Here is a 21,585-nt window from a genome sequence, read left to right on the forward strand (position 1 = left end):
TTTGCCCATTTATTTAAACAATCCTGCCTGCATTGGATTGTTACTTAAACCAGTAAGAAGGTGATGGCAGCAAGTAGGTGAATACATACTATGCTCTTTAAGACTCTTTTATAGCAAATTTTGTGTCTGCGGCATAGTGACCAAAATTAGCATAATATGTGAACATTTGTACAGCTGTATATCAATATATAAGTTTATAAGGTATGTGCAAACTGCACCACCCCAACTGTTCTTGGACTAAAGTTCCCAGTTGAGTGGACATGGTTCTGTAGGATGTGCAAAGAGCATTATTAATTGTTTACAAGAATACAGTTTCAAGTTCAACAAGTAATCTGTAGCATGGTGTAACATCATTTGCTGCCACCTACTGGGCAGCAAGCACAGAGAACAACACCAGGACCAGCCCAAACGCACCCTGTCAACTCTTATGACCTTATGATAGCAAATGATTGGTCTTTTCCTGCCCCCACAATGACTCAGCCCAAATCATTATTATGACGCAGACCGTTCATATTTCCATGTTTCCACCCCTACAAATTCTTATAAATACCTGGGCGAAGATTGTAGAATGAAATATCTGCATGCTCAGCAGTGTCGCTGACTTTGACTACTAATCTGTGACAGTCTGCACCTCTAGCATCTTCGTTATGGCATCCAACATACTGTTTGGGCTTTTCCCTGCCCAGCTGTACTCGTGGGCTGCCTCTCTCTGCCTCCTGCTAGTACTGTATAAAGCCACTCAGCTTTATCTGAAACGGAGGTTTCTGGTTGCAGCATTAAGCCCTTTCCCAGGTCCTAAAAGCCACTGGCTGTATGGGAACGCACATGAGGTAGGTCTGTGTGTGAAATTATTTAATAAGTTACAGATGAACTCTGCCATGCTTGGGTGATATTTAAGTACAGGTATGGGACCTGTTATCCAGAATGCTTGGGATCTGGGGTCTTTCCTTAAGTCTACTAAAAAATAATGTAACCCAATAGGATTGTTTGGTGTCCAAAAAGGATTAATTATATTTTAGTTGGGATCAAGTACAAGGTACTGTTTTATTATTATAGAGAAAAAGGAAATCATTTTAAAAATGTGAATTAATTTATTATAATGGAGTCTATGGGAGAAGGCCCTTCTGTAATTCAGAGCTTTCTGGATAATTGGTTTCCAGATAACAGATACCATACCTGTATATAATACCTGTACATAATATACTATATAATCAAGGTGCTCCATATTAGGCTGATCTGATTGTTTGACCCAAGCACAAACGATCGGATCACAAAAGTTTGCAGGCCACTGGTACAAGGACACTGACAGGATTTTTAAACCTGCCCATTTAACATCTTGATTTTTGGCCAGGCATCGGTCAGGCAGGCATGTCAGAGGGTACCATTCATGGGTAGATATGATGCTAACTCTGTCTCTATGAGCTGTATTGACAGCATAAATCTGTCTGTGTATGGTCACATTAAACTGTATAAATTCATAATAGTAAACAATCCTGTTAAGTTTTTTATTCTATGTGGACATGTTTTGTAATAGCCTTAAAGTCTAGTTATCCAAACTATGGAAAGATCCCTTATCCAAAAAACTCCAGGTCCCAAGCATTCCAGGTAACAGATATTATACCTTTACATGCTAGGTCAGTCTGTGGTAAATTAGAATGTTTGCTGAAACTGACTTTTATATGTATTTGTCATTACAGTTTTTCCAGGTTGGGAAAGAACTGGACCTTATTCTTCGCTGGGCTCAGGTTTATCCATATGGAGTTTCCATGTGGCTGGGAAATTTCCATGCTGCCCTTTTTGTAACACACCCTGACTATGCTAAGGCTATCCTGGGAAGGCAAGGTAAGGCTGTTATTCTACTGGGGTATGTGCACTGAGCTTCTACCAAATATGTCTCTAGGGATGCCTAATAATTCTGTATTGTTGTAATCGCTGTGCTCTCTGGTTTATGTTTATTGCATTATTATGCTTTTGCTTTGTTTCCTCCAATACTTTTTTACTGAAAGATGGAGAGGCATTTATAACACTTGCCTCCCCAGGGGTTTGTGGGATTGAACATGCTTTACAGTTTTTTACACATTGCCTATATTGAGAGTAGGATATTGAGTGACTATAATAATCGACAGTTGTAGAAAGGGGTTCTCACATGGGCTCCCTAGATCAAGCTCAGCACTACTAATCTCTACTATTTTCCAACTATGTAAAGATGCACACTTTACTGTTTTAGCTCAAATGTAATTTTGTTAAAGGGGATACACACTTTACTGTTTTAGCTCAAATGTAATTTTCTTAAAGGGACCTGTCACCCTAAAAACTAATTCCAAATTCTATTTTATTGTGTTAGTCAATCAAAATAAACTTTAATTATACTATATAAATTATTTGAATTTTGTTTCCTTCATTCTTTTGGAAATCCACAATGAAAGCCAGGGCCAGAACTAGGGGTAGGCAGAAGAGGCACCTGCCTAGGGGGCAACAGTGGGGGATGCCAGGCAGGTACCTCTTCTTTTACCTACCTCTAGTTCCAGACTCTTTCCCCCCAATGCAGAGGCCCTGGCAACTCCGCCACCCTGCGTGCTCTCATCTGCGCATGCGCACACGGTGGGGAATGGGGGGGGGGGGGTGGGCCATACCGACCAGGTTGCCTAGGGCGCAACCTGTGGTAACTGTTATTACGGCAAGCTTTGCATTATCCCAGTATCAAACACAGACACCAAAAAGGAGGACCTGATGCCCATGTACAGTCTACACAGTTATAGGCGGTGAGGAGGAAGGGGGATGTGAGTAATGCAGTGATATCTAGACTGGGCAGGCAATACATGACTGACACATTAGATTTTTAAATAAGTATATAACAGGTATAGATGTTTTCATAAAAAAAGAAAAAACTGCTTTTTATGCCTGGGTGACATAATCTGTTACACATAATCAGACTTTTTCCTTGTTCCCTGCACATATGTCTTTTTCACCTGTCTAAAGGTGGCCATACATGGGCAGATTTAAGCTGCCTATTCAAGCCCTTTAGAACATTTTGGCAGCTTTGATGGCCCTACCCAAACGATATCTGGCCAAAAATGAAAAACGAAATTAGGGGATATCTGCTAGCTTAGGTGGCCATAGCAGGACAAGATCTGCTTGTTTGCTGTTTTTGCCAAAGGAGGGAATCATAATGTATGGCCACCTTTACATTATCACTATTAGTAAAAGGGGCAAGGCCACAATGAAAGGGGTGGAGTGATGCTAAAAGGGGCAGAGAGGCCAGTACAATGGCAACCCTACCAACCACACACTTTGCTAGAGATAAGGTTATGTTTATTTGGAATAAAGGTTTTCTTGTATTGCACTGTTAGAAAAATATTAATGTTCATTGTATTTTCCATAAATAATAACAGTCTTAATGTACTGATGTAGTATAACTGTGTTTCTGACCTGGTCTGTTAAACAAAAGCAGATTATTGGTGTTTTTAATGAAGAACATAACATACCAATTTCCTTCCTAAAATTTGGTGAACTCTGCACATATTAAAGGGGTAGTTCACCTTTCAGTTAACTTTTCATATGTTGTAGAATGGCCCATTTTAAGATACTTTTCAGATGATCTTTATAGTTTTTGAATTATTTGCCTTCTTCTTCCAACTCTTTACAGTTTTTAATTTAGATTCACTACTACAGTCAAAATTCTACATAACTGAAAACCAAGATCATAGCAACAGTACTATGTCCTGTCTGTGAAACAGATTTCTGACACATATTAGCATATGGCTAATGAAATGTTCATTAATATCTTGGTGACCTGTACAAATAATTTTACACATTAACTTGGACTTTGCTGAACTCTAATATTATCCTATTTCATTGTTTTAGAGCCAAAAGATGACACAGCATACAAATATTTAGTTCCGTGGATTGGTATGTAAACCAATAAACTGTAAAGTATGTAATGTACCTGTAGAAAATTAAATCTAAAATGAAACTTGTCATTGCTATACCAGTCCAAAATCTGCCTGTCTTTACTGCAGAGTTTTCCCCAGAAAGTTCTGTCTAGTCCAATATATATATTTTCCCCTCAAAATTTAGAAATCCTGTAATTTGAACCATACATGCAGACATCAGAAAATCAGATCCTCAGAAACCTCTATGGTTAACAAGCATATTACAGACCACTATTGTTTTATAAACTTTTAATAATATTTTTGTTCATATTGTAGCAAGTCTTACCATGAGTAATGTTTGTTGTCCTCTGCCTGTATTATGATAAATGTTTAATTAAGTTTTATATAGACTTGTCTATCTGGCTTTCTATTACTGTATATACTCGAGTATAAGCCTAGTTTTTCAGCACCCAAAATGTGCTGAAAAAGTCACCCTCGGCTTATACTCGTGTCGGGTGCCATGGGTCCCTCCAGATTAGCACCCTGTGATCCTTTGTGTGCAAATTAGGCCACCCGCAAGACGCTCCATTGCCCTGGCCCGCTCCCAATTCATCTCCATCTAGCATCCTCATCTGCCCCATTCTGCACTAGACATTGCACTTTATATTCTGTATAATCTATATATAGTTTTGAATGATTCTGTGTTTTAGCTGGGTTGCTGATTGAGCTAAGGGGTAGTACTCTTAAAGGAGAAGGAAAGGCTAGTAAAGAGTTAATCCCAAGATGCAGGCATACCTTCAGTTGTCTCAATAGTGCCCTTAAGTCTCCCCATACTTCACCCGTTCAGAAGGGTTTGTGGCAGGAGCCGGGGGGTTTGTGGAGCTTGAGGGGGTTTGTGGAGCTTGGGGGGGTTTATGGCAGGAGCGGGGAGCTGCAGAATCTTTGTACAGGAGCGGGGAGCTGGTTTGTGCTTTTCAGCCCATACAGACACGCTGGACAAGATGGCGGCGCCGTTCACTGAAACAAGTATGTAAGTTCTAGTATCTCTGTAAATCTTTCATTAGGCAAGCCAGGAATATAGCATTTTTACACAGCAATAGTAGTGCTATTTAATAGTGTGCTTAATAGATTTTGACTTTCCTTCTCCTTTAAGGTATCATTGTTGATACCATATTGTTTTTGTTGACCCTCTTCTCCACTTACAGAGCTAATTTACTGTTTTTCTTTGAAATAAATATTTAAAAACATATACCCCACTGATGCCTCATTTAATGTAATTGTATTGGTATTTATTTTGATTATTGAAACTTTTCAATAGCCGCTTCATTTCCCACCCTAGGCTTATACTCGAGTCAATAAGTTTTTCCAGTTTTCTTAGGTAAAATTAGGTACCTTGGCTTATATTCGGATCGGCTTATACTCGAGTATATACGGGTATATTGATTTTTTTAATCTGTTTTGTTTGCCTTTCCACAGGTAAAGGATTATTGGTGCTATCAGGGCCCAAATGGTTCCAACACAGAAGATTATTAACTCCAGGATTTCATTATGATGTACTCAAGCAATACGTGTCTTTAATGTCAGACTGCACCAGAGTCATGCTGGTAATGTCTTTTAATGAAAGGTGTAAAGCTGTTTAAAGGAACAGTAACACAAAATTTTCACTTTAAAGAGATCAATTCTAAATACTTTTTTAAAGCTATGTAACATTAAAAAAATGCAATATTGTAAATAGTTTTTTAATAAATTACATTGCCACTGACTTACTGGACCAAGCTCAAAAGGCGATACGGCGATGGGGTAGACTTCCGGTTTAATCCGGAAGTTGATTGAGTGCATTCTTCGGAGTCCTTTTTGAAGTGATTTATAGGCTTCTACTGATCTGGCACAGAGAGGGTAAGGAGAGGGACAGGAGACGGACCTTTTCACCTCATTCGCTGGGTCTGCGTGTCTGTTACGAGGAGCGCTGCCTGAGCCTGCACTGGGAAAGGGAGGGGGTGTAGGGGGATAGGAACGGAAGCAGGCTGCGAGACTTGGGAGAGATGTGCTGCCTGAGCTCAATAAATCAATGGTAAAGTAATTTTTTTTAAAAAACCACATATACTATTGCAATCTTTGTATGCTATATTTGCTAATAAAAGTATGTATAAAGGATATATTGAATGTAAAAATTTTGTGTTACATTTCCTTTAAGACAGTATGAACTATATATACTTTAAGGTATTAGGCTGATGCCACACGTGGCGTTTTTCCGCTGCGTTTTTTCTCTGCCTTAAATGCCGCACAAGCCACACATGGCGTTTTTCAGCCTAGTACTGGTGATGTAAGCAAATCCCGTTTCCATGGTGCTAATAGTGCGAAATAGCAAAAAACGCTGGGTATTTCTGCTAGGTCTGGCAGCTGCCTTTGCGTATACATAGGAATAGCTTGCTTTGCAAATACTGGCGTATTTCGGCGTTTTCCAGCTTATTTCCGCGGTTTGCTTCGCGTATTTTCAAGCTATTTCTATGGATGATGATATCAGGCGTTTTTCAGCCGCCGAGAGAATTAGAAAATACGCAGCGGAAAAACGCCACGTGTGGCAAGAGACATGCATGTAATGAAGCCATGGAATTAAGACTTGCCTTGAGAAAGTTTTACTTCCTCTGACTTGCACCTAACAAAATGCATGTTCATACCTTTTCTACTGCCATAAGCTTCACCATACTGAAAATACTGCAGTTTGTACATCACACTGACACCAGCAAAGCACAAATGCAACATGCACATAATTACAGGTACAAAGTCAAGTTCCACAATTAAGCCGGGATTCTGGGAAATTAAGCTGCATTATGGGTAAAACAGATTTGTGTGCAATGCTTTTCCCTTGGTATTTTTATTGTTTCAGGACAAATGGGACAAGCTGATGCCAAATGAGAAGTCAATTGAGCTTTTCCACCATGTCAGCCTGATGACGCTGGACACTATCATGAAATGTGCCTTCAGCTACAACAGCAGCTGCCAAAATAACAGGTTTATTATACACTGGAGGAGTTTCATGTTTTAACATATTAACAACATTTTTAAATATACAGGCTGATTTACTGACATAGGTGCTAAGTTGCACCAGTTTATATAGTATTTTTATTTACAATACATTGTCTCCTGACTTTTTCACTTTTGCAGAGATAATGAATACATCAAAGCTGTGTATGAACTCTCTTACCTGGTGTATGAAAGATCTAGCTTCTTCCCGTATCACAATGATGTGATTTTCAGTCTGAGCCCTCTTGGGTTTCGTTTCCGTAAAGCACTCTCAATAGCGCACCAACATACAGGTACTGTGTCTACAAAAGAGTTTTCAAATATGATGCAATACTTTTTCCCTTGACCTACATGATTATTACAATCTTTCTGTTGCTACTGGTATGGGATCTGTTATCCAGAATGCTTGGGACCTGGGGTTTTCTGGATAAGGGGTCTTTCCATAATAGATTTCAGTACCTAGTCTACTAAAAAAATCATTTAAACATTAATAAAACCCAATAGGATTTTTTTGCCTCCAATAAGGATTAATTACTGTATATCTTAGTTGGGATGACGTACAAGGTACTGTTTTATTATTACATTTTTAAAAATTGGAATTATTTGCTTATAAGGAAGTCTATGGAAGATGGCCTTTCTGTAATTCAGAACTTTCTGGATAATGGGTTTCCAGATAACAGATCCCATACTGATACTGCAGAAATTATTTCTGACTTATGAAACCTGACTGAATAGTTCTGCCATTAATTGATTAGACCCTGTGTACTGTTCCAGATAAAGTCATAAAACACAGAAAAGAATCACTCATTAATGAAACCGAACTGGACAAAATCAGCCAGAAAAGGCACTTGGACTTTCTTGATATTCTTCTTTTTGCAAAGGTACATTCAGTGTATTCATGAAACAGTTGCGATGGGGTTTATTTAAGGGGTATTATACTGTCAAGTTATGGATTTAGAAAAGAACTAGAAATAGTAACTCATTTCTTGAATAGAAAGGGAGGGTGAGGTAGGAACAATGGCATTTGCCCATTTTTGTTTTTCGTGAAATTTAGCCTATTTCCTAATGTGTTCTTTTATTTTTCATTTGTCTTTTTTAATTGGCTTATGTCTTTTTTAATATTTCTCCTTGAGCAAGAGTTCTTCTTTAGTTGAGTTCTTGAGTTCTTCTTCTTCTCCTTGAGAAGAGTTTTTAATTTTCACTGTCACCTTCTCTCTGTGGTATCTGTCCATCCACAAAACCTTTTATTTCCTTTGTGCCGTATGTGTTTTTCTGAAAGTTTAGCCCCCTCCCAAAAAAAAGACACAGCATATTGGGAGACAAAGAGATTTCAATGAGACAAACAGGGGGCAGCAATACAGTCCCCGATCCGACTAAATTGGGCAGGCCCGTTCTTAATGGCCATACTAAAGGACCGATATCGGCAGCTAGAATTGGCCCGTGCATGGCCACCTTAGGTCTGTATTTTTGCAGCTCTAGACTGTTTAAAATATTGGCCATTTTCTTCAAGTCACTTGACCCACTGCTGCATTCACTCTGAACACTTACTGAATCTACTACGACTCGTATCCATTTTTATCAACTTTTCTATAACCTAAACTCAAGCATTGCAGGTCTAGTTGTAGATTGTGTGTTGTAGGTTAATACACCTATTTAGAGCTTTTTATTCCTTTCTATCTTGGCCCAGAGCCCCAATTTTCTTGTGGTAAGCAAATTAAAATATATACAACAGCTGGGCCAGTGGAATATTTCTTAAAGGAGAAGGAAAGGCAAAGTCACTTTAAGTGACTTTAATTGCTTACCTTGTATCCCGGGCTGGTGCCCCTGTTTGGAGAAAACAGCACCAGCCCGGGGTACCTGTAGCGGAGTGCTTCCTCCTTCCTGCTTCCTTTTCCTAAAATGCCAGCGGTCGGCACATGCACAGTAGAGTGAAAAGCTAACTTTTCTGTTAAAGTTTGGCTTTTCACTCTACTGCGCATGCGTGCGCACGAGAAAGAAGGAATCACTGCAGGTACCCCGGGCTGGTGCAGTTCTCTCTGAACAGGGGCACCAGCCCGGGGTAAAAGGTAGGCGATTTAAGTCACTTGGGGGTGCCTAACATTTTGGCACCCCCAAGTGACTTTGCCTTTCCTTCTCCTTTAAAGTGTGAATTTAATTTTTTCCCACAAAAAAATTGTAACATTTGAAGTTAAACTTATTTGTACTGCTGGGGTATTTATGCTAACACACTTCCCACATTCCATTTATAATGGCTTAAGATGCACTATTTATAAAAGTGTTTATGCTATTGAAGCAGAAAAATTGGATTTCTGCATCCCTTTTTACATATATATATATATATATATATATATATATATATAGCCATATGAGCCATGACCATGTTCATATAAAGGGTTATTTAAGACCACAAAAGCAGTTCCAGAACCACAGTCAGTTGCACTAAAAACTCCATTCATTATAGTTACTTGCATCAACATGCGCTCTGTGCGCTTCTGTATAGTTGAACTCACAAGTGTGTGATGTGAAGTGGATATTAGGGCAATTGTATCCATTTCCCTTTAAAGTGCAAGTGCAGCTACATCAGCATTGCCCACAACTGCATCAGGTGAAACTACTCCCGGAGAATCTAATAATGCTGAAATTCTGGGGAAAAAAGGTGCATTGTGGTGAAAAAGAAGGTGATTTCATCTGAAATTGCACTCTGAAGTGGATTTACTGGGGTTGTAAAAATGTTAGGCACCCCCCCCCCCCCTTCATTTTTTTTCCATTAAAACAAAATGCATAGTCCCTGAATCTTTTCCTAAAGAATACTCAAAACATCTATCTTGGAGTACTAGCACAGTATATGAATTCAGGAAGGTATTCATATTCTTGTGTCTCTCAGCACCTCATACTTAATATTTTGGTCACTTGAAGTCATTAGGAAATTGTATGTAATACGGTGGTTATTTATTATAAGCATGTATGCAATAAAATATTAAATCTCAGCCTTTCTGCTGCTGACTCCATGTCTTAATACCTATGTTTAAGGATGAAAATGGGAAGGGTCTATCTGATGAGGATCTCCGTGCAGAGGTGGACACATTCATGTTTGCAGGCCATGACACAACAGCCAGTGGGATCTCCTGGATCTTATATTGTATAGCCAAATACCCAGAGCACCAGCAAAAATGCCGGGAGGAGATTACAGAGTTGCTTGGGGATAGAGAGACCATGGAATGGTGAGGACCAACACCTTTTTTTTTTTGGACAACCAACCACCACACCAACCCTTTACTACCCTACAGCTTTCAACCATCCTCAAATCTTGATTAAGATGGTCTGTTTCATACCCATATATAATAAAATGATACACCAGGGGCAGAGTTGCTATCAATATGGTTAATCCATGCCACAATTGCAAATATGACCAGTACTGCATGAATGATACCACAATGTACTTTGTGCAGAATGCATTAGTTAATGGTGAGTTGTGAGATGTTTGCCTAAAGACCATGGCAATTTTTTATGGCACTATGTAGGCAGTTTTGCAAACAGAGAATACTATTATTATTATCTTTAACATTTATTATAAAGTGCCAATGTATTCTGCAGTGCTGTTAAATGGGTACATACATTGAACATACAGATTTAAAAACAACCAATAACTGATACAAGAGGTAAATAGGGCCCTGCCAAAAAGCACTTACAATCCAAAATTAAATTTTATAATATTTTTTTTCTTTTGTTTTTTTAAATCACATTTAAGAACTAGATACATTTTCAATGGGACCTGTCACCCTAAGAAATTATTCCAAATAATTTTTGCATTAGTTGAGATACATTTACGTTATCTATACTATACAAATAATTTGAATCTTGTTTCCTTGAGTCTTGGAATTTACAATCACAGCATACAGGCAGGCACTGTTTTGTCACTGTTATAAAGACAAAGCTTTGTATTATCCCAAAATCTTTTGTATGTGCAAGAACTAGGGTTGCCCCCATTTTAATTGCTGTAGTCTGGGCACGGGGTGATATTTGGAGGGTAGCTCAGAGATGCCAGGGGGTAGGCGGTGATAATTTGGGGGCAGGCCATTAATATCATGGAGCAGGGCTCTGACTCTGCGATAATTGTTTAATCACTGTGTCATTTACTTTAAAGTCCTGATCTCCTAATTTGGAAATACAGCCAGGCAGTTTTGACCAGACTGCCCTTCTGAAAACCACACTGTCTGTGAAAAATAGACAGGTGGCATCCCTAACTAGAATGAGGGATCTGAAGCACATGGACAGACTTCACAATTATAGACAATAAGTAGAGAGAGGAAATGTGAGGAGAGCAGAGACATCTAGGAGTGAAAAATGTAAAGTGAAAGTAATGTCTGAGGCATAGAGATGGGGAAAGCAATATATGATTGACAGCTTAGATTTTTCATGACATTTATAACAGGTATGGAAATTTTAAAAAATGTGTGACGTCCTGCATATTTGAGTATTTTAACATATGATTTGGTCAATTAGTTACATTTATTAATATGTCTTTTCTACTAAATATTCCTAGGGGTGACTTGGGGCAGATACCTTACACTACTTCGTGCATTAAAGAAAGCCTTAGGCTCTACCCACCAGTACCAATAATTGGACGTCGACTGAGCAAATCAATAACCTTCTCCGATGGGAGAAGTCTCCCAGAAGGTCAGCTAACTATTTTTGTATTGTTAGGTGAAATATTTCTTTTGAAATTAAAACTACATTTAAAACATTACTGTATACAACATTAAAGGTGTAGTTAAAGTTAACTTTTAGTATGATTTAAACAGTGGTAATCTATGATGATTTATACTTTTCTTATTTTATTTTTTTCTTATGCATTTGATTGAAATTGTAACTGCTAGGGCATATTTACCCCAGCAGTTAGAAAGTCAAAATAGAAAAAGAATAGTAGAGGGCCAGAAATATAAGCATTTATAATAAGAACAACAATAAATTGAAGCTCAATGGTTAATTTATTTTTTGGTTACTGGGGTCAGTATCCCTGACAATTAACATTTTCAGTTGCAAGGCAGAAATATGCAGAATTAGCTAATAATCTAAAAACCATAAAATATGACAACCAACAATGTGTATAATTAGTTTATTTTAATTTATTTAATGGGTAACTCTCTCTTTAAAGGTATACCATCATTAATTATCCCGTTTTTAATAATGTGGTTCATTTTGTTTAACTAGTTGTAATAGTGCTGATATTTACAGTAGACCATCATTTATGTATAGTTCGGACATGTTGTGCAGCCCTTTACAATAATAGTAAGTTATTTACAGACCAGCATTTATATAGAAATCTGACATGTTGTGCAGCCCTTTACAATAATGGTAACATATTTACAAAGTAGATGAGGTTGAATAAGATATGTGTCCATGAAATTCAACCTTTTTGACTCAAACTTGTTTGACTGCTGGTTGATGCAAAGAAAAGTAAAAAAGTTTATCAAATTAAAGCCTCTGTCGCACCCCAAGAGGACCAGTACATGGATCAAATGCAATAAGGTTACAGCCACACAAGGCTGACTTAATCAGCCCCGATGCTCTGATGAGCCTACCCTGTGCCTGAAATTGGAACCAATATATCAGGCCTGGATGCAGGCATACAGAGTGGTTTTCGGCGCTGAAATGAACACTGACGTGTCTTGGTGTAACTTGTGTCTGCACAGCGGCTCTTGGTGCGGGCACGGGGGTAGGCTTATTGGAGAGTAGGTTTTGATTCTCTGCGTATTTTTATCCACAGGCCGAGAATCAGCCTGTTGTGGCATTAGCCTTAGAGTTAATTTCTGTAACTTTTTATTTCCTCACTTTCTAAAAATACTAATATACCTTTTAAGCATTGGAAACCAAAACTGCACTGCATACTCTAGTTGGCAATTACCAGTACCTTTTAAAGGTGGAGAATTATCCATTCCTCCCTTAAATCTATGCCCCTTTTTATACAGGACAATACCTTGTTGACCCGTCTAGCTGCTAACTGGCATTGCTTTCTTCGGCTAACTTCATAATCCACAAGTACCCCTAGGTCCTTCACCATGAAGGATTAATTTACACCTAGTTAGCATCTTCCCAAGTGCCTTAAATTTATCAATATTCAATATCAAATTAAATTGTGAGATCTTGTATTTTTAGTGATTTGAGAAAATTGCAGAAAATAAATCTCAGATTTGAGTTTTCCCAAATTCTGTTTTACAAATTTATAAATTTGAATGAAAAAATGATTTTTGCTATGTTTTTGTGATTCAAGTTTATTCATCAATAGTAATTGATAGTAATTGAGAAAAAAGTGATTGTTAAAAACAAACTTGTTTGAGTTTAATTGTGATTAATTTCCAGCAATTTAGGAAAACAAAATTGAAAATTAATATATCTGTATCTGCCACTGTGTTATGCACCTTTTATCACAGAATTTACCCTGAAGTTGTTTTTTGTTGCCCACTTTGAACTGTTTGTGTGAATAAAGGTTTATTTCTGTTCTTGCTCACAGGTACAGAGGTAATTACGAGCATCTATGCAATAAACAGATCTCCAAGTGTTTGGAAAGACCCAGAGGTAAATTAATTTACATTTTAAAGCAGCAGCTAAGGTTGAACATCTCAATGTCTGCCCTATCATGTTGCTAAAGTGCTGAAGTGTAACTCATAGCTATTAGGGCTCACAGAATAATCTTTTTTAGAGGCCCCAGTTATCTGTTTTACAAACATATACCCAAGTTTGGCATCAGTTACAACCCAATGGTTCTTCAATAATGCTGCTCCCTGCCCTTGCTGTTACTGCGTGTTCTCTTGTTACAATATAATATAGTTCAAATATAGTGCATAGCAAACCTGAGCTAGGCTCTTCAGTCACAGTGATAATCTGCATGCAGTGTCGGACTGGCCCACCAGGATACCAGGAAAACTCCCAGTGGGCCCAGGTGTCAGTGGGCCCTCCTGCTCCTGACAATTTGGCCTGTTTCATGGTGATTCCCTAATTCTGAATGGGAAAATAGAGGAGAACAGATGGAAGAAAAGATACTAGCATGTAAATAAAAGAGACAAGGAGAAGAAAGAGGCTGGGTGGGGAAAGGAGGGAAAATTATTTGGAATGGGGCCAATGGTCTAAAGTTTTCCCGGTGGGCCCCTGGATTCCCAGTCCCACACTGTCTGCATGCAAACATCATAAACACTGGCACATTTAATCATCCTGTAAACTACCCTCTTAGCCATAAAAAAAACTACACAGAGAAGCACTCCATCTCTGCTTGAAAGATATTTAAGGTTCCCTCTGGGAAAACAACCACCGAATGTCCACCGAATGTCATGGTTTTGCAATAATATTTCACAACCATTAATTCCCTAAGGGAATTTTGGGCAGTTGGTAATTTCCTTCTTTTCATGGTGTTTTAATTAAAATATTATGTACTGTTGCCCTAAACCAGTAAAACTAGTGTGTTTGTTACAGAAACCTTACTACAGTTTATATAAAAAGCTGTGTAGCCATGGGGGTAACCATTTAAGAAAAAATAAAGCCAATAACAGATAAGCTTTGTAGAATACAATTGGTTCACAGGAATCTAAACCCATTGTATTCTACAGAGCACATCTGCTACCTCCTATTTAACCTGCGCCTTTTTTCCCTTTTTCAATTTAAATAAACATTCATACTCCCATGGCTACACAGAATCTTATTTATATAAACGATTTCATTTTAACCAATGTAAGGCAACAATTATACATTATACAGGCATGAGACCTTATATCCAAAATGCTTGGAGCCTAGGCTTTTCCAGATAGGCGGTCTTTCCATAATTTGGATTTCCATACTTTGTCTACTAAAAAATCATTCAAACATGAAATAAAATCCAATAGGAGTGTTTTGCCCCAAATAAGCCAAATAAAGAGTTAATATCAAGCTGCAGACATACCTTCAGTTCTCTCAATAGTGCCCTTAAGTCTCCGCACATTTCTCCCATACAGATGATCAGAAGCCTCATAGGGAACAGATCTGTGTAAAGAAAGTTCCCATAATGCCTCGCTCCTGCACTGAGACCCAGACCAGTGTACATGCTCAGTTAGTAACACTGTGTAGGGTACCTGGGGCTGCCCGTTGCCTCCAACCGCCGGGTCCCGAAGCGGCGCCGCCGCCGATTGATGCAGGCGCGCGGCGCGCCCTTCTGCGCATGCGCGCGCCTGTCATGGCGCCGGCAAATATGCGCACGCGCCAGAATGACGCGCATGGAGGCGCGCACGTTCGCACGCGCTCGGGAACGCGCTTCCGGCGCCCTGCGCATGCGCACAATGTATAAAGAGACGCTGAGGCCTAGGATCACTGCTAAGTGATCATTTCTGTTTGAAAACACCAAGCTCTATTTTCTGCTACCAAGATTCTGATTTTTGACCCGGCCTGACTTGACTTTGAACCCTTGCTGCCTGCACTGACCCTCTGCCCGCCTGACCTCGCTCCTGCCTTCTGAATTGGTTCCGACGCTCCGGTTTGGCACTCCTGCCACTCCTCCACTAAGCCCAGTCCTGTCTCCACCATCAGCGGCTGTCGCTTCAGTGGGAGGTGTAGGAGAGGTCCTTCCCCTACGAATTTCTCTAACGACTCTCTACGGTCCTGATACACTGTAAGGAAGTTTCCTGCTGATTGGCTCAGATCAACATTCATAAGAGGGGGGGGGGGATCTTAGGAGAGAGGAGAGAGCTGTGGGTCTCTGGCGCAGGAAAACAAAGACAACAAATCTTTTGACAGATGACTCTGTGAGTGCTTATGGCTGTATTTACATAGACCTTTCTGATAAAGCTTACTTAGTTTTTACCTTTCCTTCTCCTTTAAAATGAAGTGAGGTTTGTGGTGATAACTGATCTGCTGTCATAGAAATTCTTAAAAATATGGGGGAATGGCTGATACACCAATGTTTTTTTCCTTTATCTATACCCTTGTTAACTAAGGGGGCAATGACCAAGTTTTGAACCAGCATTTAACTGAAAAATTCTAAAAACCACAGAAATAACATGTCAGTTCTCATTGCCTTCATAAATGAATACTTAATTTTTGTTATCTTACTACTAGGTGTTTGATCCTTCAAGGTTTTCACCAGAGAATTCAGACAGCAGACATCCCCATGCCTTTATTCCCTTTTCTGCTGGTCCAAGGTAAGTCAGTATGAATAGGAACATTCTCTGCCATTTTTACAAAATAATCTTAACCTCTGAGAAATATTAACTGTATATCTGTAATTACCATCAGCTGCGGCTTTACAGTACAGGTCACTGAGAAAGGCAGTTGATAAAGATGGAAACACTTTGGGGGTCATTTACTTTTCTTGCAGCGCTGTGTTAGAGCATAAAGGTGTGCAACAGCATGCCCCTCAGTGTTCATCTATATGTACTTGTGGCCCCAGGAATGCTGCATACTGTTCCATCCAGCACGAGGAGAAAGCCGCAGTCTTGGAAGGCACAGTCCAATCCTGCCCTTACAGGGCCCTGTGTGCCTGCGTCTCCTGCTGTTCCCTAACCTGCACAGTCAACAATATATTCTTTAGGGCAACTGCTCCAAACAAAGCGTAGAAAGCTGCAGCAACTTTGCAAAGCAGGGAGACAGTTTGTAAAGGCCCAAGAAACAGGAGCACTGATCCAGTTTTTTTTACACTTTGCAGATTGCCTTTAAGGTCACAAATTTCTTTAATCTCAGTAAAAAATTTGGTGTGGCTAAATTTGCTTAAAGTCAAAATAATTTGCTACCTAGGGAATTCAGGGAGGACCATACCCCTTAACGGTTTGTGTTAAGTTAGAATGTCAAATATGTATTCCAAAAAAACTGTGGCCTTACTATAGTAGAAGAGTGATGGCCGGGACTGGTGTCAGGGTCTGCTGTATAGTGTCACTTTCCTGTCTCGCAGCCAGCGACAGGGAGCATGCATGCACTGGGGCGTCGTGGCTTAAGGTTATGGCTTAGGGTTGGGGCCCTGAAATTATATGGAGAGGGGGCCAGCACGGGCACAGAGTTCTTAGTAAAATCCTTCTAGTACTTACACTTGACTACATCTGAAGCAGTACCATATGCATTACAGTCAGCCACCTTAATCACCCAACACAGAGAGATCCCTCTGTGCCAGCCATCAGCTGCTTGGGTATAATACCAGTTACAGTCCACACAAGACAAAGACCCATGAGTTTGATACAAAGTATTTTACCTCAGTGCACTACAGAATTTTTAATTTTGCTTTTTCCAGGAACTGCATCGGACAGAACTTTGCAATGAATGAGATGAAAGTGGTTGTTGCACTGACCTTACAGAGATATGAACTGTTTCCCGACCCTGACAATAAACCCCAAAAAGTCCCCCAGATAGTCCTACGATCCCTAAATGGAATTAATGTCAAGATCAGAAGAGTGGAAAAAAAGAAGAACAAAGAGGGGATGTGAAAAAGCAGTTCATCAATAAATTAAAGAGAGGCAGCCCTCTGGATTTTGGGAAATGTGGTTTCAAGACACTATGAGGATGCTGGGAGCCTAGGAAAAATAATGACAGAAAAATAATGTATTGCTTTCTCTATTTGAGGACTTTTAGCAAGTTATCCATCTTCTAGCATCTTTTCCAATCCTAACTCATATCACCATAAACAGAATATTGGCTCCTGAGTACATAGAATCCTATCATGCGACAGATGGCAGTGCAGCTCTCCTGTAGCTGATTTAATACTTACCTGTGCTTCATTTAACAAACCCATTGTAACCATTGGCTGAGCTCTAGTTATAAAGCAGTCATTAATGGACAAGGAAAACCTCAATCACTGGCAGGTGACTTACAAATTGCTTACTTATTAGCATATCAGACTGCCTGTCTGAACGTCTGAACAGACACAAGACATACCACGGAAAATGCTGATGCCCAGGCCCAGACTGGCAATCTGTGGATCCTGGCAAATGCCAGAGAGGCTGCCATAATATGCCATAGACAGTCACTATTTCGTGAGCTGGTGGGGGCTGCTTGGGCCTCTATGTATTTAAAACATAGCCAGATCCTATTTGAATCTCAGTCTGGGCCTGTTGACACCTTTTCAAAAGTCAGCCCAGAGTAAGCAATTTAGAGTCTCTGGGATATAACAAAATACCCCTCCCCGGTTTCCTTATCCTTTAATACTAATAATACTTTTTAAAACGAACAGCAGTCAGTTGTAAAATAAACAAACAATATTTAAGGTGGGAATAAAGTAATGATTTGTCAAACAAATTGTAAGCACTTGTATATGTATCTATAAAATCTCCCTTAGCTTATATTGGCGTTGTAATTTATCTTATTTACAAATACAGATGAAATACAGATAAAACATAAATACTCTATATACTCTATTTAGTTGCTAAGGAAAGTTGTAGTTTAGTAACTGTTGCACTTTTTTGCCTTTATTAACTACATTCCCTCATATGTAATAAAAGGCACTAAGTTTCCCAGCAGCAGTAACCCAAAGCACCCATGCTTCCTGCTGATTGGTTGCTATGGGTTTCTGCTCCTGGGAAAACTTAGTGCCTTTTATTACATAACCCCCACTGTGTTTGAATTAAAAACACCAGATTCAGAAAAATGGTGTTAAATTGGCAAAAACTATAGATCTAAGGAGATCTAAATTTTAAACTGGAGTTAAGACATTTGTGAATTGGGTGTTATTTGATTCTGGTGTAATTTGATAAACTGACATATTACTTTACATTTCCCCCAAAATATCTCTATGCAGCTATAATGTTATCCTATATTTCTTCCTTTGTTCTGCACAAAATGTTATGAAATCTTTTGTATTCATTCATCATATGTGCAAATACACACATCATGAACGCTGTACTGTTACATGCTGGATTTTATGTAATAAATAGTCTACAGCTGACATAGCTTTTACTGGTCAGCTGTTAAAAAATACATTTATGAATCTCTAACCAACACTAAACCACTTGCACAATAAGTGATACAATGTTTCCCTTTTTTTTTTACTGTTTGTTTTATTTTTTATACTCCATGTACAATTTAAAACAACTGTACCAATGTTGTTGTAAACTTTATTTTACTCACCAATAAAAAAGTTAAAAACAAAAAAAAAATACATTTATAACACTTTTGTCAGATCTAGTCATGTAACTGCATGAAAATGCATGATAATTTTTGGGATGCCAAAAAATCTGATCCTCCATACAATAATGTAATGTTGTAGGATGCAAAATTATCTGTCCACTCTAGGAGATTCATCTGTACAGTTCTACCCTATGACCAATGCGTCATATTTTCAGTCAATCAAAAATAAAAAATATTGACAAGAATTCTCGCGTTCAGCCTACACATTACATACAAATACTACCCAATGTACCCTAATGTGTTGTTGGCAAGGGATGTTAAAGATGTGGGAAGAAAGTAATGCAATGGGGCTCATTTGTGCCAGTGCAGTAACCATAATCAGCAGAAGAAAGAAAGAAAACTAATTACTGAATAATTTATGTGGTTAAGGCACTAGTATAAATTTCCAGGTGAACAGCACTCAAAATCACACCCTTTAGATTTCATTACAAAGAACTCCCAGAATGCACCAATGCTTTTCAGCTCTAGTGATCATCATTTCTGACTATTCAGCCATTTACTATTCAAATAAATGGGAGCAAAATGTGGTGACTAATCACTTTTCAATTAGATGTATATTGCCATATTTACCAGAACTCTTAGGGGCACATTTATCAAAGTACGATTGAGTCCGAATACAAAAAATAAGTATTTTTTCCAATTTATAGAACTGTACATATTTTCTTCAATTTTTTCGTTAAGCTGCGCAACTTTTTTGTATTTTACGACAAAATTTATGCGACAAAATCGTATTTGACGCAACGAGTACGAAAGTTGTGGATTCATTCAAGCTTCGGTATCGTGACTTTCCTTGGGTCAGGTTGGAGCTGCAGAGTGCCATTGAGTCCTGTAGGAGGCTTCCAAAATCATGCACTGAAGATTCAGAAGTCAGAAAGTTTTTCCTGCTGTGTACGATCGTTTGATTATAAAAATTTTGACTTTCGGAACGCCATTGAGATATTATCGTGACTATTATGATTTTTTCGTAAGCATTTTCGTGACATTTCTGATCATCAGAAGTTATCGTATTTAATCTGAATTTTACCCATTTCGGAATTCAAACTCGTACTTTGATGAATGTCCCCCTTTGTATAGCCACCGCACACCTTTGCAATAATGCATCATATAAAACAGGGATCCCCAACCAGTGGCTCGGAGGCAACATGTTGCTCACCAAACCCTTGGATGTTGCTCTCAGTGCCCCCAAACCAGGTAGTTATTTTTGAATTCCTGACTTGGTGGCAAGTTTCGGTTGAATAAAAACCAGACTTTCTTCCAAATAAAGCCTCCTGTAAGCTGATAGTATGCATAGAGGCTACCTAATAGCCAATCTTAGCCCTTATTTGGCACCTCCATGAACTTTTATACTTGCTCTCCAAGTCTTTTTACATTTGGAAGTGTTAAGCTGGGGAAACAAGTTGCAAGCAAAATGTAGCCCCAATAGGAATATACTGAATGAAATGAAAGTGAGTTTAACACTGGTCAGGTTAAGGAAGACTCCATCTTGAATATATTGCAATGCATTGACAAATAATCCCTATATTAAAGGAAGGGTGTTTTCTTTGTAGGTGATCCCACAAAATGTCATAATGTCCTTATTACATTGATATGGGTGGATGCAGAGGACCATCATTTCTGTCTATGTAAATTATGTTGTTATTCCCTCATAACTTCTTCATAACACCCCTTTTTTTAAAAAAATATTTGCACAATCAGTTTTTTCATACCTGCATTTGGGTGTTATACCAAAGAGATATATCTTGAAAACATGCACAGTTGGGCTAATGCGACGTGGGGTGGATTCTTGGCCTGTGGATAAGAACAGGTCGAGAATCCGCCCCTACGCTTAAATAATCAGATAGTTGCACCTGCAACCAAAGCCATTGTGTCAATGCAGGGTCAGACTGGGGGGTACAGGGCCCACCAGGACTTCTGTCTCAGGGCCCCTGCACTCCCCAATGGCCCCTGCCACCTTCACCCCCATCCCGCAGAGGCCCCCAACACCTGTCCAACCCCGTCCCCCAAGCATGCCTAAATTAAACTTACCTGAAGCACGTTGGGGGAGGGACACTGGCGGATCAGTGGAGCACCCTGTGGGATCGGGTCTGGGCCACCGGGGCCCAGTCCGAAGCTGTGTTAATGCAATTGTTGACTTTAAAGTCATGCTGCTTATGGCTATACACAATCATCAGAGGTGTATTTATCAAAGGGTAAACTTTCACCCTTTGATAAATATGCCTCTAAAACCCTCCACAAGTTAATAGCTGTGAAATCTCTTTTTTGGCATTGTGAAAAAACAGCTTTTTAATATACAAGAATAAATGTTGGAGGTAGCAGAGGAGCAGAACTTAGCTGCAATTTACTTTACTGGTTTTGCACCACAAAAAAAAAAAAGTGTGATGCAAAACCATGTATGCATGTATATTGCAGCTAAGTTCTGCTCCTCTGCATCCTCCATAATTTCTTCTTGATTTGCTACTATTGTGCTGTGACAGGAGCACAGGACTGCTTGAACTGAAAATTCCTTTATTGTGAATTCGTTTTTAAATATACAACACCTTTAGACTGTCAAGGTTGGGGT

At 39.0% G+C, this 21,585-nt stretch overlaps 1 protein-coding gene across 1 annotated transcript; it reads left to right on the forward strand.

Annotated features, from left to right (window-relative positions):
- The first annotated feature begins 523 nt into the window (after positions 1-523).
- LOC100488227 (cytochrome P450 4B1-like) lies at positions 524-18,181 on the forward strand. The gene is made up of 12 exons (XM_031900947.1): positions 524-830; positions 1,698-1,842; positions 3,865-3,909; positions 5,349-5,476; positions 6,760-6,884; positions 7,038-7,189; positions 7,671-7,777; positions 9,927-10,117; positions 11,440-11,573; positions 13,408-13,472; positions 15,975-16,057; positions 17,137-18,181. Exons 1-12 carry the CDS (start codon positions 648-650, stop codon positions 17,327-17,329), a joined length of 1,551 nt encoding a protein of 516 aa, XP_031756807.1. The 5' UTR covers positions 524-647; the 3' UTR covers positions 17,330-18,181.
- The last annotated feature ends 3,404 nt before the right edge of the window (positions 18,182-21,585 follow it).

This window comes from Xenopus tropicalis, chromosome 4, assembly GCF_000004195.4.
Source record: "Xenopus tropicalis strain Nigerian chromosome 4, UCB_Xtro_10.0, whole genome shotgun sequence".
Lineage (NCBI taxonomy): Eukaryota > Metazoa > Chordata > Amphibia > Anura > Pipidae > Xenopus > Xenopus tropicalis.

Excerpts from the sequence above, each read along its gene's own strand:
- LOC100488227 (XM_031900947.1), top strand. The coding sequence starts at position 648 with ATGGCATCCAACATACTGTTTGGGCTTTTCCCTGCCCAGCTGTACTCG. Across the intron at positions 5,477-6,759 it reads ACTGCACCAGAGTCATGCTG|GACAAATGGGACAAGCTGAT; the intron begins GTAATGTCTTTT and ends TTATTGTTTCAG. Across the intron at positions 16,058-17,136 it reads CCCTTTTCTGCTGGTCCAAG|GAACTGCATCGGACAGAACT; the intron begins GTAAGTCAGTAT and ends TGCTTTTTCCAG.